The sequence below is a fragment of the Coregonus lavaretus genome (assembly GCF_964263955.1).
Source record: "Coregonus lavaretus genome assembly, chromosome: 32".
Classification (NCBI taxonomy): domain Eukaryota; kingdom Metazoa; phylum Chordata; class Actinopteri; order Salmoniformes; family Salmonidae; genus Coregonus; species Coregonus lavaretus.
In genome coordinates this window covers 11089704-11108395 of record NC_140019.1, presented here as the reverse complement: position 1 = coordinate 11108395, position 18692 = coordinate 11089704, and the positions used below count along the sequence as shown (strand labels likewise).

The 18692-nt window shown below is 43.5% G+C and overlaps 2 protein-coding genes across 2 annotated transcripts in view; one reads left to right on the top strand and one right to left on the bottom strand.

Moving 5' to 3' along the window:
- LOC311107674 (dedicator of cytokinesis protein 2-like) overlaps nt 1–6438 on the bottom strand; it is a gene marked incomplete at both ends in the record, with an annotated part of 85660 nt that extends 79222 nt beyond the window's left edge. Inside the window, 6 exons of the mRNA XM_084150195.1 lie at nt 596–744; nt 1116–1212; nt 1372–1427; nt 1584–1624; nt 1826–1909; nt 6396–6438. Coding sequence (XP_084006321.1) covers nt 596–744; nt 1116–1212; nt 1372–1427; nt 1584–1624; nt 1826–1909; nt 6396–6438 — 470 coding nt within the window. The remainder of the gene's footprint in view (nt 1–595; nt 745–1115; nt 1213–1371; nt 1428–1583; nt 1625–1825; nt 1910–6395) is intronic.
- Nucleotides 6439–15867: 9429 nt separating this feature from the next.
- Nucleotides 15868–18443, top strand: LOC311107329 (histamine H2 receptor-like). The gene is made up of 4 exons (XM_084149814.1): nt 15868–16884; nt 17049–17223; nt 17332–17449; nt 17641–18443. The coding sequence occupies exons 1-3, from the start codon at nt 15900–15902 to the stop codon at nt 17339–17341; spliced, it is 1170 nt and encodes a 389-aa protein (XP_084005940.1). The 5' UTR covers nt 15868–15899; the 3' UTR covers nt 17342–17449; nt 17641–18443.
- Nucleotides 18444–18692: the final 249 nt, after the last annotated feature.

The following is an 18692-nucleotide window of genomic DNA, read 5'->3' as shown; positions in this document are numbered from 1 at the left end:
AAACTTTATATGTCCGAACTCAGTATCAAATATGCTTTGCAAAAATAACATGTTCGCTGTGACAGAACGTTTATTTTGATTGGCAATTTTCTGCATTTATCAGAGTGCGAATCAGGTAGCCTGATTTCAGATGTGTCCATGTAAACAGGATTATTAGGGAAATCGTTCTTCTTGCAAAGCATGTCAATTATTTAATCAAACTATTATTTTAATCTGACTATCGACAATAATTGCATTTTTGCATGTAACCGCACTCATTGAAGCTACACAACTGTCAGTGTTCAACCTTAACGTGATGACAATACAACAGAACAGATGAACAGGAATGACATTTACTCTAACAGGTGGCCCCAAAAAAAGATATCTTAAAGCCATGTCACTACTACGCCATGTCTCCACTCCAGAGGAACCCGTTGCTACATTGAACCATTAAAGGTTCCTCCAAGAACCCCTCAACTAACCGAAGGTGCAAATATTATCCATTGAATAGAAATGGTTCCTTGAGGAACTCCAGGGGTTCCTTGAGGATCTCCATGGTTCCTCGAGTCACCACTCATTCTAAGAGTGTAGTTCTGTTAGAGTTTATGGTCCATACTTGTTGCCATAGTCAATTTTGGAGGTGACTTTCTGTTTGAGCTCCTTGAACTCGTCGCTAGGCAACGTGCCAGACAGGAGCTGGGAACGCCATTCCATCAGATCCCACATCAGCCGTTGGACCTGCACCACATGCGTCTTCTTATTGGCCTACACACAGATACAAATGGTTACACACATACACCATACACACACCCTACACACACACAGACGCACACACACACACACACACGTAGAGATGTAGGATCTTTTTGATCACTCTTTTGTTGCTGAGAATTTTCCTGCACAACAGGAAATGCAAGCTTGTAGTGTATTCAAGGTTTAAAACAGCTTCTAAAGTTAGTAATTTCCACTTTAAAATGTCAGACTATGTCAGACTAATGTCAGAATAATTTACATTTCCTGTTGCTGCAGGATTATTTTCCTGCTGGAGCAAACTGGCTCAAATTAAGATCCTACATCTGTACATGTGCACGTACACACACATACCACACACACACAAAGAGTGTTGGGGTGTTTACCACGAAGAGCTGTTTCCAGATGCTTCCCCACTCCCTCAGAGTGGTGGTCACCTCCTTCACTAGGGGCATCTCTGCTGACAACACCACCTCCTGGTCCCTGTGGAATGAATACCACATATTACTGACACACACATACACACACACACACACACACACACACAAACAGGTAAGCATATGGCAATGACACACACACACACACACACGCACACACAAACACACTGACATACATACAAACACACAGACACACACCACTCACCCTTGCTTTTCAATGATTGCCTTCCTCAGCTGCACTATGCTGGCCGGGAACGCTCCCTGTGAAGATGTGGGGGGAGAGAGGTAGAGAGTGGGGAGAAAGGAGAGACATAAAGCGTGAGGGAGAGAGTACATAGAAATAATATTCGCTCACTTCCTCACCAAAATAACATGCACTTTCACCCAACGCATCTATCCTGTCCAGGTGCGTCTTACTTGTTGATCCTTGTTCCTGACCAGGTAGCCTTTATACCAGCCTGCAACCAGGGAACACAGGGTACAGTCACAGCACATACACATATCATATCCAGTCACAGCACACACACCTACACACACTGTAAAACTGGCTAATAGCGGTAATCAGCAAAAAGAATGACATCCAGACCCAGACATTACTCCCAGTTTACACCCCACATTATTCCCAGTAAAACCACAACATTCCCAGTCAGCTCCCTCACCATCGCAGGTCTCCTGGATGTGGACTGTGTCCCCAACCTCCAGAGACAGCTGCTTCACCCCAAGGCCAATGAAATTCCACGTTACTAGAGGAGACAAAGAGAGATGGCCAATGAAATGACACATCACTAAGAGACACAGAGAGGTGACCAATGAATTCCACATCAGTAAGAGAGACCCTAGAATAGAGAAACATAACCGAAACTAACCATTAGCTTTTGTTTGCACACTTAAAACCAACAAAAACAATCAACGTTTCTTGTTCGGGGAGGGAGGGTATGTTGGATTTTGTTTTACTATTATTTTTGTATTGTATGTTGGGTTTTCTTTGCTTGTTGGTGAACAAGCATATACACTGACTGTACAAAACATTATGAACACCTGCTCTTTCCATGACAGGCTGACCAGGTGAATCCAGGTGAAAGCTATGATCCCTTATTGATGTCACTTGTTAAATCCACTTCAATCAGTTTAGATGAAGGGGATGAGACAGGATAAGGAAGGATTTTTAAGCCTTGAGACAACTGAGACATGGAATGTGTATGTGTACCATTCAGAGGGTGAATGGGCAAGACAAAAGATTTAAGTCCCTTTGAACGGGGTATGGTAGTAGGTGCCAGGCGCACTTGTTTGTGTGAAGAACTGCAACGCTGCTGGGTTTTTCACGCTCAACAGTTCCCTGTGTGTATAAAGAATGGTCCACCACCCAAAGGACATCCAGCCAACTTGACACAACTGTGGGAAGCATTGAAGTCAACATTGGCCAGCATCCCTGTGGAACACTTTCGACACCTTGTAGAGTCCATGCCTGACGAATTGAGGCTGTTCTGAGGGCAAAAGGGGGAGTGCAACTCAATATTAGGAAGGTGTTCCTAATGTTTGGTATAGATTTAGCTACTCTTCTTCTCTTATACAGTACCTCCCCTCCTCCTCATCCCCCTCTTCTTCCTTCTCCTGCCCTCCTAGGGGCACCCTGCTGACAGCTGTCTGTCTGCACTGCTACACATACATACACACACACTGTTTACTGTAACTGACAAAGATATGCTCTCTCTCATACAAACACACATCCACACGTGCAGATAAACACACACACACACACACACACACACACACACAAACACACACACACACACAAACACACACACACACACACACAGTGAGGAAAGTTCCAGAGGTGCGTCATACAGTGTGTCCCAGAATCCGTAGTGGGGCCGAGGCCCAGATGCGCGACAGGTGATATTCTGCCCAAACTATATAAGCCATGGGCTCTCCAACCCTGTTCCTGCAGCTACCCAGTGCTTAATTTGGGAAACCAAATGACGTTTTCGCAAACAAAACATATTTCACTAAACTGTTGACACTCTGCTCCCTCGAGAAAGGAATAAAGGAGAGCGAGGAGGAGATGGAAACGCATGGTGGTGAGATATTCTGTATAGCTAAAGGTAATGTGTCACCCAGTTAATTATGAAAATTCCCTATTACTAAACTATTCAAAATCAAATACAAATTCACTATAATTGTAGGCTTACTGTAAGCCTCCCTTCACAATCAATGAACCAACAGCATCACCTAGGGCTATACGTTCTCTCCCAGACTTGTGGGTAGACATTTTGGAGTGTAGCATAAGGCAACCAGTCCATCCAGTATGCATAATAATACAGTCCACACTCAAAGGCGATTACTCAAATTTGTTTAATTTAGGAGTATAGGCTACACCAATTATGTACCAAAGACATCTTAAATCAGTTTTGTATTATGTTTTTCTGCCATGCGTAATATGTATTTGCTTGAACTCATAAGCCTATCCGTATTCATAAGCTCTAAAATACGTATGGGTGTTTTGAATTAATCATCACCTTAGAAAGAAAGTGCTGTCCATTTTGTTGTGTTAGGCTTTGAAACAACATCCACAACGAACATGTTTTACACTCAGTTCCAACCTGCTGTTGAACTCAATATTAGGAAGGTGTTCCTAATGTTTGGTAAACTCAGGGTATACATGCTTGTTCAGATTACAAAAAGAAAATAGGATATATGTTTGTACAACTAGGTCAAGAACTGTGCCTTCTTTTATATGTTCAATACAAATATATAAACAAAAAAACAAACTTGTTTGTACACTGTCTTCCATTGTTCTGGTGTTTTATAGGTCTGTGTACACATGATGTTAGAAATGGAAACCTACTCACACCACTGTGCTGCTGTTTTATTTGTTACACCCAGAAACCTCATGTTACTTCCTCCCTTCTACACTTCCTGTGTTTTCAATCTAACATGAAAGAAGATTTCGCAATTTTATAAATAATTTCCTGCAATTCTACACATTTAGCCGTGGAACGTAGAGAAAATGTTGCGGTTTTAAAGCACATTTGCTGCAATTCTACACATTTTGCCATGGGTCGGAGTCTATAGGGCTGTGACGGTCATGACATTCTGTCAGCGGGTAATTGTCATGCAACCTGGGAATGTCTTAGAAATCAAAATATATGGGCTGCATGATATGACTTTATACTGATGATTTGGAAAAAAGTTGCAAGAAAGGCATGCACTCTGATCCTTGCGGCGAGAGAGATACAATTGCATTGCTGCTCTGCGCTCTTAGAAAAACAGGTGCTTTCTAGAACCTAAAAGGTTTTTTCAGCTGTCCCCATAGGAGAACCCTTTGAAGAACCCCTTTTGGTTCCAGGTAGAACCCTTTTGAGTTCCATGTAGAGCCCTTTCCACAGAGGGTTCTACATGGAACCCAAAATAGTTCTACCTGGAACCAAAAAGGGTTCTACCTGGAACCAAAAAGGGTTCTCCTATGGGGACAGCCAAAGAACACTTTTTTCTAAGAGTGAGCTTGTATACCAAGCAAGTTAGGGTATATCTAATCAATGGAAGATGACATAATTAAAAGTGAAATGTGGAAGAAAGGCTACAACGACCAAAAGCCAACAGGTATGCTGCTATTTAGGCTATAATCTGAATGGAGTTGTTGTTATGTGTAGGCTAACTGTAGGACGGTGAGAAGCGCAGTAATGTAGTTAGCTAGTTTCTCTTAGTGTGATGCAGTCAAGACAGGTACTATGTAATCGGATGGGATGATAAATAACTAACAAGAAGTTAGTCTAGTGGGAGTTAACAGTGGTTGCGGTCTCTCCCTCTGTGCCTGCTCCAGTGCTCCAAGGCCCCCTGTCTTGCACACACATTCACACACACACTGCACGGCTTTCCCGCTCCCTATAACCTACAGCTGCTTGCTCTGTGCCTCTCTCTCTCCCTTTTCTCCATGGCTCCAAAGTAGCAAAACAATTGGCTTTTCTGCTGCTTCCCTCACTCGGATCGGACCGGGTCTATAAGGTGACGGGTCTGGTTGTCCTTTAGGTCCTTTCGGAACAAGTTAAAACTGTTTATTTATGCATATTGGGTCCGGAGCTTTCCCGCGTCCATTTCGGAACAGGACCTCTAACTCCCATCACCATTTGTCCTCTTCATTCAGATTATTCAAATTCAATCATGAAGTGTTTAGAGAGTGATTAGAGGGACAATAGAGTGCTGAGTACCAGGCCATTAGCGAGGGCCGTTAGCAAATTTGGTAGGCTACCCATCAGCTCCATTATTTACGTAGTTTTGGATGGGATAACCTTGAACAATGGTCACAGGGAATTTGACTGCGGTCATGACTCATGACTGCCGGTGTGGCGGTAATAAGGTTACCGTGACAGCACTAGGTAGTGAGAAGATTTTGCAATTGTATAACTAATTTCATTCCATTTTACTCAATTTGCCATGGGGCTGAGAGAAAAAAAATCTGTTTTACAGCTAATTTGCCATAGGGTGGAGAGAAATGTTCGACTAACAAAATCAATGATGGTGCCCCGGTCGGTAATTCAACCATGATTACTACACGTTTAGACTAACTAACTAATATGGGGGTTTTTGGAACTCAATCGGGGTCTCAATTTACTTTTTAGAGTTAGAATAGTAGAATACACAAGTTGAAAAAAAAAATGTGTATTGTGCATCAGCAGTTTTCTACTATTCTACAGTATGTTGAGACCCCGACTGAGTTCCTACAAATAAAAAGGGGGGCATGCAGCCCGTGGGGCCGTTAGTTGCCCATCACTGTTTTAATGCATTTTAGAACTGCTGCAACAAATACAAACCCTGCTCTGAAGATCAATATGTTTATGTTTATGAAAAGTGACAGTGATGGAATCAGTCTTTCTGATTAGGAAACATGCCAGTGTTGAGCCAGAGCAACTGCTATCATGTGTGTCAAGTGATTCCTGACAGTCATGTCACAAAGTCACTTTCTGATGCAGCCATTAAAGCACTCTGGGAGGTCTATCAGTGATCTCTACCTCATCTCTCTCTATCATGTCTGTGCAGACATAGTCAAAATGTTAGTCAGTTAGCTGAAACCTGCCCACTTCCAGTCAAGGAGGAAGTGAGGGCGATCGGAGATCACCCTCTGCAAGCAGACACACACAAACACATACATACACACATACACACACACACACATACACACATACACACATACACACACACGGAGGACTGCAGAGGTGAGTGTGGGTTACTTACCCACGCCATATCGCTCCGTTGTGGTCCTCATCCAAGGAGCCATGAATGCCTTTCTTTTCTCTCTCTCCACCTCTCTCCCTTTCTCTCTTTGGGTGTCTGAGATACGTTTTCTGCTCTACCTCTCACTTCTGCAGGGTTTTCTTTTCTGTATATGAAAGCAGATAACCCCTCCCCCCTCCTTCCTTCCTCTTCTCTTCCTCTTCTCTTCTTCTCTTCACAGCTGTCATGGGATAACTGTCTCAGTAGTTGTTTATGTAAAGGCCTGTTCACTAACTGTAGCTCTCTATCTGACCTTACACTCTTAGAAAAAAGGGTTCCAAAAGGTTCTACGGCTGTCCCTATAGGAGAGCCCTTTTTGGTTCCAGGTAGAACCCTTTTTGGTTCCAGGTAGAACCCTTTTTGGTTCCAGGTAGAACTCTTTATGGTTCCAGGTAGAACTCTTGTGGCCCTTTGTCTAAAGGGTTCTATCTGGAACCAAAAGGGTTCTACCTGGAACCAAAAGGGGTTCTTCAAAGGGTTCTCCTATGGGGACAGCCGAAGAACCCTTTTAGGTTCTAGATAGCCCCTTTTGTGTAGCACGAACAATGAACCTGTTCTCAATGAGTGGTCAATGGGCAGCATGAGTGTTCTAAGTGAGGCAGTAGTTTAGTCTAAAGTGACAAATGATTTTACTTGTTGGCAGCCTATCTGATATACAATTACTTTCACCCGCACTCAGAGAAATTAATCTGAATTGAGGCCTACTATGTTAGATATAAAACACAACAGATACTTGGCAACATGTTTCAGCTCCTGCTTGGGCAGCTTTCCTAAAAACACAAGCTCCTCTTCTCTTTTCTCTCTCCTTTTTCTGCTCCTTTGCATATGTGATGGAGTGACCGCTACACGGATTCATCGGTCATCAGTCTGGCAATCGGAGGCTAGATGTAGCCTAACTCTACTACACCAATCTCTCATTATGAGTGATGGGACCGTAATATAGATGTGTAGTGTGTAGTTGCCTTACTTATCCACAAGAGGGTAGTAGACATTACATTTTACAAAAGGTCATAACTATATTGTTGCACAACAAGCAAACGTTCACTTTTCAGAAAACACATGAGAACTGAACAGACCTATACGTAAATGATAAACCTGTATACCCTTTTTAGACTTGATAACATAATAATCGATTGTCTATGAGATGAAACTATCCAAATATGGTCAAACTGATTTCTGTATAACGCACCTGATTTCATTAAAGTGACCTCTCTCGTGCACAGTCCACTGCATGCTCAGTCCGCCACAGCATGCATCCATGGTCCATTACATACCTGTTTCTATGGAAACAGAATGGAGAGATGCTCTATCAGAAGACCAGTGGTGGAAAAAAGTACTCAATTGTCATACTTGAGTAAAAGTAAAGATACCTTAATAGAAAATTACTCAAGTAAAAGTTAAAGTCACCCAGTAAAATATGACTTCCGTAAAATTCTAAAAGTATCTGGTTTTAAATGTACTGAAGTACAGTGGTGGAAAAAGTACTCAATTGTCATACTTGAGTAAAAGTAAAAAGTAAATGCTATACATCAAATTCCTTATATTAAGCAAAACAGATGGCACAATGTTCTTGTTTTTTTAAATGTATGGACAGGCAGAAGCACACTCCAACACACAGACATAATTTACAAACGCAGTATTTGTGTTTAGTGAGGCAGCAGGGATGACAACACATTATATTGATAGGTGCATGAATTTGGACGATTGTCCTGCCTGAGCATTCAAAATGTAATGAGTACTTTTGGATGTCAGGGAAAACGTGTGGGAGTAAAAAGTACTTATTTTCTTTATGAATGTAGTGGAGTAAAAGTAAAAGTAGTAAAACATATCAATAGTAAAGTAAGGTGAAAAAACGACCCCAGAAAATGAGTTAGGTAGTACTTTAAAGTATTTTTACTTAAGTACTTTAAACCATTGCAGAATACCTTTTCTTTCAAACTGACAGACAGGAAACCACAATGGAACAAACAAAGGGACTGAATATAAATATTAACATATTCATCTAGTTTTGAGAGTGTGTATCTGTGTGGGTCCATTCCACTCAATTAAACAAATCAATGTCCCCTTGCAACCCTAAATACGCAACTCAAACGTCCTACAAAAAAAAACTATCTGTGCCTTCAGACCTTTTTGTTCAGTGTATGTTGCGTACTGTATGTGTATTTTTGTAATCATGTTAGAACTCACATGACCTTGTGGGAATAGTGTGTCACAATGTGTATATGGATCCACATGTTTAGCAAGGATGTTCCATACCATTCTTCTCTCCCATAAGGACACTCTGTACTGTTTCATCCTGTTATGAGGTCTGGATGTATATACCTCACTGTATAATCTGGAGTTAAACAGGATGGGGCCAGGACCTCCTGTAAAACTCATCTTTTAAAGTGAATCTATAAAACTTTAACATAAACAGTACCTAGCCTTACATGGTATTTTACTAAATAGGAAGACACACAGCTACAAAAACAGACATGCACACACACATGCACACGCACTCACAGGGTTGGATGGCTTACTTAAAAAATCTAATCAGTTACTGATTACAGATTATATGACTATAAAGGTCATTAGTAAAGTAATCCACTGGATTACTCAAAATGAGTAACGTAATCTGATTAATTTTGGATTACTTCCTTGGTTAGCCAACATCTGCCTCGTCAGTTTATGCTACAGAGCAATCAGTTCCCTCTAACTCTGCCCGCCCAATCCCCCAGAATCATTGGGCAAGTGCTGGCTCAACTTCCTGCATCTCCTTGATGAAATGGCATCACTGCTAAAATGTTAGATTTACTGTCAAGTTTCAGTGAAAGCTTTCACAATCCTCATCCTCATTCTTAGATTGTGAAATTATAGGCCTACTACACCCAACCACCAACCAGATTGTGGCAGTAAAAGAGGAAATTGTCTGTCTGACCCATCTTCAACATTACAGTCTGGTAAGATAAAGCCTTCACTAACAGATATAAGGAAATGTGTTTATTTCATGAGTTTTGTGCAAATACTCTGAACGTAGACTTTTCAAGGTTCGCAAAACCACTTCAAAGAAGTTTCCACTATTTAACTGAGTAAGCAGCTGATTTGTCATGTTGTTTCTGTGGAAAGTAACCAAGGAGATGACATTTGGAAGTGTTGGAGATTTTAAATAGATCACAACAGAAGTTAAAAGCTTCCATTCCCACGGAAAGGTGGCTTCCGAGCTATGGGGCTCAGCACAGCTTTCAAAGGTGAGTGTGTGTGTGTGTGTGTGTGCGTACTATGATACGTTATCAACTTGACCTGATAACAGGAGGGAGGCAGAAACCATGCGACTCACAAGGAGAAAATAGGGTGGAGCTTACAGGTGTGTGGGGTCTGGTGGGGCTGGAGACAGGTCGTTAGGTAAGGTGATCAGGGGACAGAGATGTGTGTTTGTAGGTGAACCCATATGTAAGCAGGAGAAATGAGGCATGGACACTTGGATACAAAATAAGTTGTGGGAGAGAGAGCAACAGTCACAGACAGATAGAGTAAAAGAGAAATGGGAAAAGGGTGAATAAAAGATTGATAGGGAATGCAAGACAGAGAAAAAGAGAGCCAAATAAAAATATTTAACACAGGGTCAGTAAAGTGATTCCCGACAGAACAACTCTGCCAACTCTGAAAGCTACGTGTTCTCGCCCTAAAAATACCATCTAATACCAGTAAAAATACACAACCGCGGTCTGTCTGAGACTCCTTAAAATGACCCAGTAAAGAACACTCCAGTCCTCCTCAAGAGTCCTGGGGCAAATCTCAAATAATGACACTCTATGGTGAGCTCTGGTGAAAAGTAGTGTACTACTGTATATGAGGAAGTCAGAAAAGAGACAGAGAAGGATAGCATGAGCGCTACCATCGAATTAACTTCCTTAGCATTGGGGTGAGTTTAAAAAAAGTACAGTGGCTAATTCAGATCTGTATGCTAACTGGCATCTTGTTTTGAAAGGCTTCCCTAATTGGAGGACAGATTGTTGAGCATGCAGTGTGAACAGGTATGAAACTAAATTATAAACTGTATTTATATGCAAGTGGAAGACTATTAGTTATTAACAAAGTCTATTAACCATGGGAGAGAGAGAGAGAGCAAGGGGGGCAAGAGAAAATGACTCATACACACACATACGCACGCACATGATGAAAGAGCCTTTGGTTCCCATCCAGTCTCACAGAGTAGAGTAACGTTAGAGCAGAGAGGAGAGGAGGAGAGAAGAGAGAGCTGACACAGAACAGGAGTTGGAATACCAGTGAGACTGCGGTGAGTTTTAAACGTTCTCTTATTACAATGTCAGTGACAAGTGAGTACATTTGTACTAGGTGACCTCAAATCTATACTTAATTCCGGTAACAAATACTCCAACTCTACCACAGCACTTCCTCAGGAGCTGAATACATAAATGCCTTTACTATCAAGACCTGTTTTGATCGAGTTCAAAAGCCCATTTATAAGTGATCTGTTCTGAAGCTTATTAATAAGCTACCAAAAACGACTCTGACTCTGTCCCAGACTGACCTCTGTGAATGTCTTTTCAACTCACTCAGCCAGTCACATGCACTGTTGTTATACAGTGTACATGTAGCCTGTACGTGACTGGGAACACAATGACACAGAGGTCACCAACTCTCTGGACCTGAGAATGAGGGAGTGTGAGTGGATGATTTGTCTATAGAGTGAAACCTGACAGATCTGTTTGTGTTTCTACTTCAGTTGGTTAAAAGCAGAAATAGAGGGGATTTGGCTGAAACAAAAACAACCACATCTGGTTACCAGGCTAACGGATCCCCATATGTTTATACTGACCACATACAGACACATTGATGATAGTTTCTAATAGACATTTACATTTTAGTCATTTAGCAGACGCTCTTATCCAGAGCGACTTACAGTTAATGAGTGCATACATTTTCATACTGACCACAGAGGATGTGGGCCACACAGAGATGCCTGTGGATGAGGTTTGAATGTAGTGTCTCCCAACACCATGCTGTCTCTCACTCACCATGGACTAAAGACTATACTAGTCACATGCAGAGGCGCAACTTTTTGTCCCCCCCCCCCCCAGTTTTATCATTGGAATGTGATACAAAACGAGGCAATGGTGTGCTTTAGGACCATGCGGACGCCTTCGAGCGGTCGGGTAGGTTGTTTGGAGTGTTTATCCGACTGGATTAAAAAATATATATATTATGTCCCCCCCACTTCTAAAACCAAAGTTGCGCCCCTGGTCACATGTATTTTTGGACTGTTTAAGAAATGCGTTTCATGATTCCCGAAACAGTTCTGCTTGTCAGAGGAAGATGTGTTATAGCCTTGACGTGTGTCTCATTGTGGTTTGGGTTCATTGTGACGTGTGTCTGAAAAAAAATGGTCCCCCCAATAAAGAAAAAAGATACGAAAAAAATAAAAGAGTCGCCACATTCGTTGAGGGATTTTTATTTTGAAAAGGCCTCCGCTGTTGGAACGTGAGTCACTTCCCCCACCCCCACTGTCTGCTTTGTTCTCACTCTCGGTTGTTACAAGCAGTGTGGCAATGTGTTAGTAAAAAGAGACGGTGGGTCACATCTTTGTTGTAGCCCAGGACAAGCACACCTGACTCAAAATGTCAACTAATCATGAAGCCCTCAATGAGTTGAATTAGGTGAGTTTGTCCGGGGCTGCAAAAAAGTATTGTGCTGTTGGGGCTATTCGAAGACTGGAGTTGGGAAACACTGTGCTATAGACGGGTTGACTGACAACGTTACAAAAATTATGCTCGCACATCGATGTGGCCGGAAGGTGTGAGTTGTTATGATTCTGAACGGTCATATAGCTATCAAGAATGACAAGAAACTGCCTTGTGGGAAATAGTAGGTGGCTCGTTTCAGCTCATTGTATCTTGTTATTGATACCAGAAATAGACAGAGAAACAGAGAGATAATATGAACAGATAGTCACTGTATAGACATGTGTGACTACATGTCCATTCACATTGAGTGTTGTTGTGTAAATGCTGGTTGAAGTGCCCTGTTTCTGTGTGGCAGCTGTGTGTTGTGTACTGGGATGTTAGCCTTAGCCATTAGCACAGTGTTCAGTAGGTTTCCTTCATTGGAGCTACAACAAGGTGCTTGGTGTTGACCGAGGGCAGGACTGTGACGTAACAAAGGCAAGCTGTTACGAGCCTGCTCTGGGAGTGCATGCGCGCGCACGTGTGTGTGTGTCTGTCTGCCTGTCTGAAGTGGCTGTCTGTCTCTGGGTCCTCTTCAATCTTCATTGTAATTCCACAGTCCATCGCTCATGGTCACACAGAACAGAACAAAGTATGTGAACGTTCACTTTATATTAAAAAAGCATTTGGCTCAGTTCACAGGCAAATCTCTTGTCAAGACACAGCTGTTTATCAAACTAACATAAATGTGCAATTGGTATTCAAAGCATCTCACCAATCATTCTGTCTAGGCACTGCATGAAATAGTCTCATAAGTCATTCCAGGCCCATCTCTAGAGAGAAAAACGCTGCTCAAACTATTTGGCTGGACTCCATCTTGCTATGCTACAATGTCTTCCTTCAGTGGGATGGTTAGGTAGATAAATCGTTCCTTTGCTTCCTTTAAAACTACTGATTCAAATCCATCCAGTCCTTTCACCATTCAATGGTCCTGAAATAACACAAGTAGAATCAGGTCTAGAGAATTGGACTGTAGGTAATCTAAAAGGTAATGTGAGGTCACTTCCACTTAGCATAAGTCCTTGGCCTGTCACAGTGTTGTGACACAATGCATACACAGACCTCCCCAAAAGACTAAACACTAATTATACTGTCTCATTATACTGCCTAAGTCCCAAATGGCACCCTATTCCATATATAGTACACTACTTTTGACTGGGCCCCATAGGGTTCCTATAGGACTCTGGTCAAAAGTAGTGCACTATGTAGGGAATAGGGTGCAATTTGGGACAAAGGCCAAGTCTATCTAACAAAAACAGGTCACATTCTGCTTAAGTAGGTCATTTAAACTAATCTCTGCATGACACACCAACAATTTCCTCAAAGTTGCAATCCGCAACAGACATTATTTCATTATTTCTAAGTGTGGGAAACGGGAAAGAGTATTGGCCTGTGTTATCATAATATAATAATATGCCATTTAGCAGACGCTTTTATCCAAAGCAACTTACAGTCATGCGTGCATACATTTTTGTGTATGGGTGGTCCCGGGGATCGAACCCACTACCTTGGCGTTACAAGCGCCGTGCTCTACCAGCTGAGCTACAGAGGACCACAATCATAATCCGCACTAGTGACCGGAGGTGTGACTGATCCTCTGTGTATCACAGAGAGTAGCCATTTTGTGTCTTACTACTATAGGTCTGACTAACAATACGTGTCAATGACGTCAGCTATTGTGGGTCAGTTTACATCTTTGTCCGACTGTCCGCATCACATTCTATATTGTATTGAGGTGTTGTATTCATATTTTAGACAATCATATCATACACTTACACTCTCAAATTCCCACACAAACCTATCAGATACCGAAGTCAAATCAATTCAGAAATACACATAGAGAAACATGAGCACCATAGTTCTTTAAACACACAGATGTACTGTAGGGCTCCCGAGTGGCGCAGCGGTCTAAGGCACTGCATCTCAGAACCCCTGGTTTGATTCCAAGCTGTATCACAACAGGCCGTGATTTGGAGTCCCATAGGGCGGCGCACAATTGGCCCAGCGTCGTCCTGGTTTGGCTGGTGTAGGCCGTCATTGTAAATAAGAATTTGTTCTTAACTGACTTGCCTAGTTAAATAATGGTAAAAAAATAAATGACAGACACACCCCTCTCTGCCTTGTCTGTGGGAAGGCAGTTTGGAGTGGGGGTATGTCAGGCCAGCAATAGTCATTGGGGGCTGCCCAGATATAGACATACAATATGGGAAGGAAGCTTTGCCAAGAGTCCTCCAATAAAACAAAGAGTGGATGAGTCAGAGAGTGTGTGTGAGAATGCGTGTGTGTTTGGGGGATCTGGGAAATAAGTCTGTCTGAAGATATGTCTTCAATTTGGTGCCTTTCTATCTGTGGTCAGAGTCAAGGCAAACAGAATCTCGGCGTGTCTTTTTGTATATCTTTCTATTTTCTACTCTCTCTCCCCTTTCTCTCTCGCTCCCCCCTCCTCTCTACCCTCTCCATCTTTCTCCCCCACCCTTGCTCCCCCATTTCTCTCCCCCAACCCCCCTCTACCACTCTGTTAAGCTGTTTGAGTGATTAGACTTCTAGCATTCCAAACCTGGAGTGTGTCCCAAACGTCCATTTAAGCATAAGAGGGAGGGAGATCAAACACCACTTGCTACTTACTGACGCACATTCACACACACACACACAGGTTATCTTATCAGTCTCTCTTATTGAATATTCCACCACTAGACATGTGTAACTGCTGCCCTCATTTTCCATCTCACTAATCTTGATAGCTTAGCAAGTTAGCAATATTTGTCTGCTGCCATATAACCATGATTTGCTTTGATTTGCTTCATATTTTCTGATAGTGGAGGTACCTGCACTTGTAAGTAGCTCGGTATAGTATCTCCTTGCAGTATAAAGGCCATGTTACTTTGTTTTTTGGGGCTGTCTGACTTTCTGTTGCTCTGTGTTTTTAGATGAAGTTGTGACCTGAATGTGAAAGCCAGCTCAGTGATATGGACAATATGGAGCAGTGTGGACCAGCCACCAACAGAGGGAGCTGTTCTACAGCCCATCATCACACACTGGACCAACCATCAGCCTCCTCAACGCTCCTTCACTCAGAGGACCTGTGATACACTGACCTATCCATCCAGAAACCAATACAATCTGATATATGAATGTATATGAAATATACACAAACATACCAAGGAAAATAGCTCAAACACAGAGATGAATGTCCATCCATGTACATCAGTATGGATACAGCCACACCCACATAAATCTTCTCTGAAGGCTTTATCCATGAGTCTGGACTGAGTTGTTGTAGAGCAGGGGTTAGGGTTGGGACTAGGTGTAAGGAAGGGTTGGGACTAGGACTCCACAGTGGTGTAGGGCAGAGGTAAGTGTTGGGACTGGGTGTAGGGCAGGGGTTAGGGTTTGGACTGGGTGTAAGAGAGCGGTTAGGGTTGGGACTGGGTGTAGGGCAGGGGTTAGGGTTGGGACTGGGTGTAGTGCAGGGGATAGGGTTTGGACTGGGTGTAGGGCAGAGGTAAGCGTTGGGACTGGGTGTAGGGCAGGGGTTAGGGTTTGGACTGGGTGTAAGGGAGCGGTTAGGGTTGGGACTGGGTGTAGGGCAGGGGTTAGGGTTGGGACTGGGTGTAAGAGAGCGGTTAGGGTTGGGACTGGGTGTAGGGCAGGGGTTAGGGTTGGGACTGGGTGTAGGAGAGGGGTTAGGGTTGGCACTGGGTGTAGGGCAGGGGTTAGGGTTGGGACTGGGACTCCAGTGAGGATGCTGTCTATGGTGATACTAGGTGTGTTCCTGTCCCTGCTCATCCTGCTGACAGTGTGTGGTAACGTCCTGGTTTGTCTGGCCGTCTGCGCCACGCGACGTCTCCGTTGCCTCACCAACTGTTTCATCGTCTCCCTCGCCATCACTGACCTGCTGCTTGGCATGCTTGTCCTGCCCTTCTCCGCCCTCCTCCAGCTCAGCAATTGGCCGCTGGGGCCGACCATCTGCAACATCTACATCTCATTGGATGTTATGTTATGCACCGCCTCCATCCTCACCCTATTGGCCATCAGCCTGGACCGCTACCTGGCCGTGACCGCGCCCCTTAGATACTCCTCACTGGTGTTGCCGAGGCGAGTTGCCTTGGCTATGGCGTTGGTGTGGGCGGTGTCGCTAGCGGTGTCATTCCTGCCAATCCACCTGGGCTGGAACACTGTGGACGGCAGCGTCCAGAATCGCGACCAGGGGGACAACAAGACAGAGTGTAACTTTGAGCTGAACCCGTCGTATGCTGTGGTGGACGCCTCCTTAACCTTCTACCTCCCCCTGCTGATCATGTGCTGGACCTACCACCGTATTCTCCGCATCGCCCGGGCGCAGGCCAGGCGCATCATCCATGCACGCCCCAGCCTTAACAACAACAACAGCCCCTCGTCAGCCCCTCGTCATCTCACCTCAGTAACAGCGGTGGCTCTACGGGAACACAAAGCCACAGTGACTCTAGCAGCAGTGATCGGGGTGTTCGTGGTGTGCTGGCTGCCCTACTTCACCCTGTTTACCATTATGGGTCTGAAGGAGCAGAACTACCCAGCAGCCTACCCCGTGGTGCAGTGGCTGGGGTACATCAACTCAGCTCTGAACCCTTTGCTCTATGCTGCCCTAAACAGAGACTTTAGGTCCGCCTATGCCCGCCTGCTGCGCTGTGGTTACTACAGATACGGCAGGGGGAGGGGCCGGCCATCATCCCCCAACGCATTCATGACAGGTATAAGGAACAAGGGAAATGACAACGTACACTGTGAGGGAACATACACAATAACTCATAACTCCAAAATCATTTTTCTTCTGGTGTCTAGCAAGTTAGGTCAATGGTGAGACTATGTGGACAGAATAGGCTATTATTGTCTTCTGGTCTTGTATCCTTCTCAGGTGGGGGGAAAGTATGTGGAGGGGAGGTGGCTCTTCTGTGTGGACACACCTCTTCCTGCAGGGCAGGGCCAGGTGAGACAGGTATGATGATGATGCTACAGGAAGTCAGCAGCGGAACGGCCACGCCCTCTCCTCAGCACAGCAATAGGGCCACTGTCGCCAACGGCAACGACAGGTAAGGGGAGATCACTACTGAGCTAAAAAAAAGTACAAAATGATCTGTAGAATAGTCTGTATTATAACACAGTTGATACCTTGTACCATTATGTGTCCTGTGTGTCAGATCCTGCTGACCCTGTGTCTATCTGTGAGGAGGATTCAGTGTCCCACCAGTCGTGAACGCTGAACCCAGCCAGCCTGACCCACACACCTAGCCCAGGGGTCAATCACATTATTGACAGGTAAGACACACCCTGAAGTTATTCATGAGTTCAAATGAAGGCCATTGATGAAAGCCGAAACTTCAAGCTTTTAATAGTTACACAAATAAAATAATATGTTTTTAATGGTGTGAAAACGTTGTGTCATTTCCTTTACAATTAGTTCATAAAAGGTTCATAAAAGTGATCCACTTCTCTATGTTCTCCTCCAGGACACTGGGACTATTTGGCTATCTCCAGAAAGGAGAGCAGGCTACGCATGTGAAGGAACTCATCCAAAATATCACAGGCAACCCAGAACAAGGATACTGAGGACCTTCAACCAAAACACTAGAATGAGATTCTATTTCTATCCGTTCAACCAATGAGCAGTGACTGGGGAAAGCCACGAGTCACTTTGTTCTCGAACACTGATACCTGGAAAGAAATGTCACGGGATGGACAGACAGACAGAAAGACTAAAACTCTCTTGCCAGGCTGGTGGTGAACTCTAACCACAGGTGTTATTCATATGAACCTGACTGTGAGCTTCCAATGTAGAAGATACTTTGCCCTCAAGCAATGGAATATGATATCACAATCTGACAAGGAGACTAGACGCTTAGCAATTATTTAATTTATATCAAAATAATCAGTGTTCTGAGAGAAAAATAAATACAATCTTTGACAGTGTTTCATCTTTATGAGGAACTGTTTGATTGTGCAGCTATATGGGTCCTCTATGAGGTATTATATATGTATTCATGTGTACATGTACTTCCCCAGAATGTTTTGGAATACAATATTGGTCATTTCTAACCACAGTGCCATCTATGTTCTTGTAAGGTTGTGAAGGTATGCCGCCACGACCAGGGATGGTACTGAATTTTGATGGTGGAGTAGTAGAAGAAATGGTATTTACCAGTAGTCAAGGATTCCAATAATAGTGTAGCATTTATTTTCTTCAGGAGCTCTCTCATGGTAGCCTAATCGTAACTTTGTACAAAAATGATGAAAAATAAAAGTAAAGTTCTTGAAAAAAAGGTTTTTAGTTTGTGAAGAAATGTGGCATATTGCTGGTCTGCACACATCAACAGCCAGTCGCTTAGGCCCAATGTGCCGGTGTGGTGGTACCGATGGTTTCTCACAACTGATGGCTTCTATGATTATGGCTAGAATCGGAATAAGGCTAGGAAAAGGGTTAGGGTTAGGCTTAGCTAAAATGCCACAGTTGTCCCCGACGCGACAACTAGATGAAGCTGTACTCCATCTACCGACAACCATA

What these genes read in the sequence shown, in the direction of transcription:
- LOC311107329 (XM_084149814.1), top strand. Translation starts at nt 15,900, where the DNA reads ATGCTGTCTATGGTGATACTAGGTGTGTTCCTGTCCCTGCTCATCCTG. An exon ending in CCCCAACGCATTCATGACAG is followed by an intron (nt 16,885 to 17,048) that starts GTATAAGGAACA and finishes TATCCTTCTCAG; the next exon opens with GTGGGGGGAAAGTATGTGGA.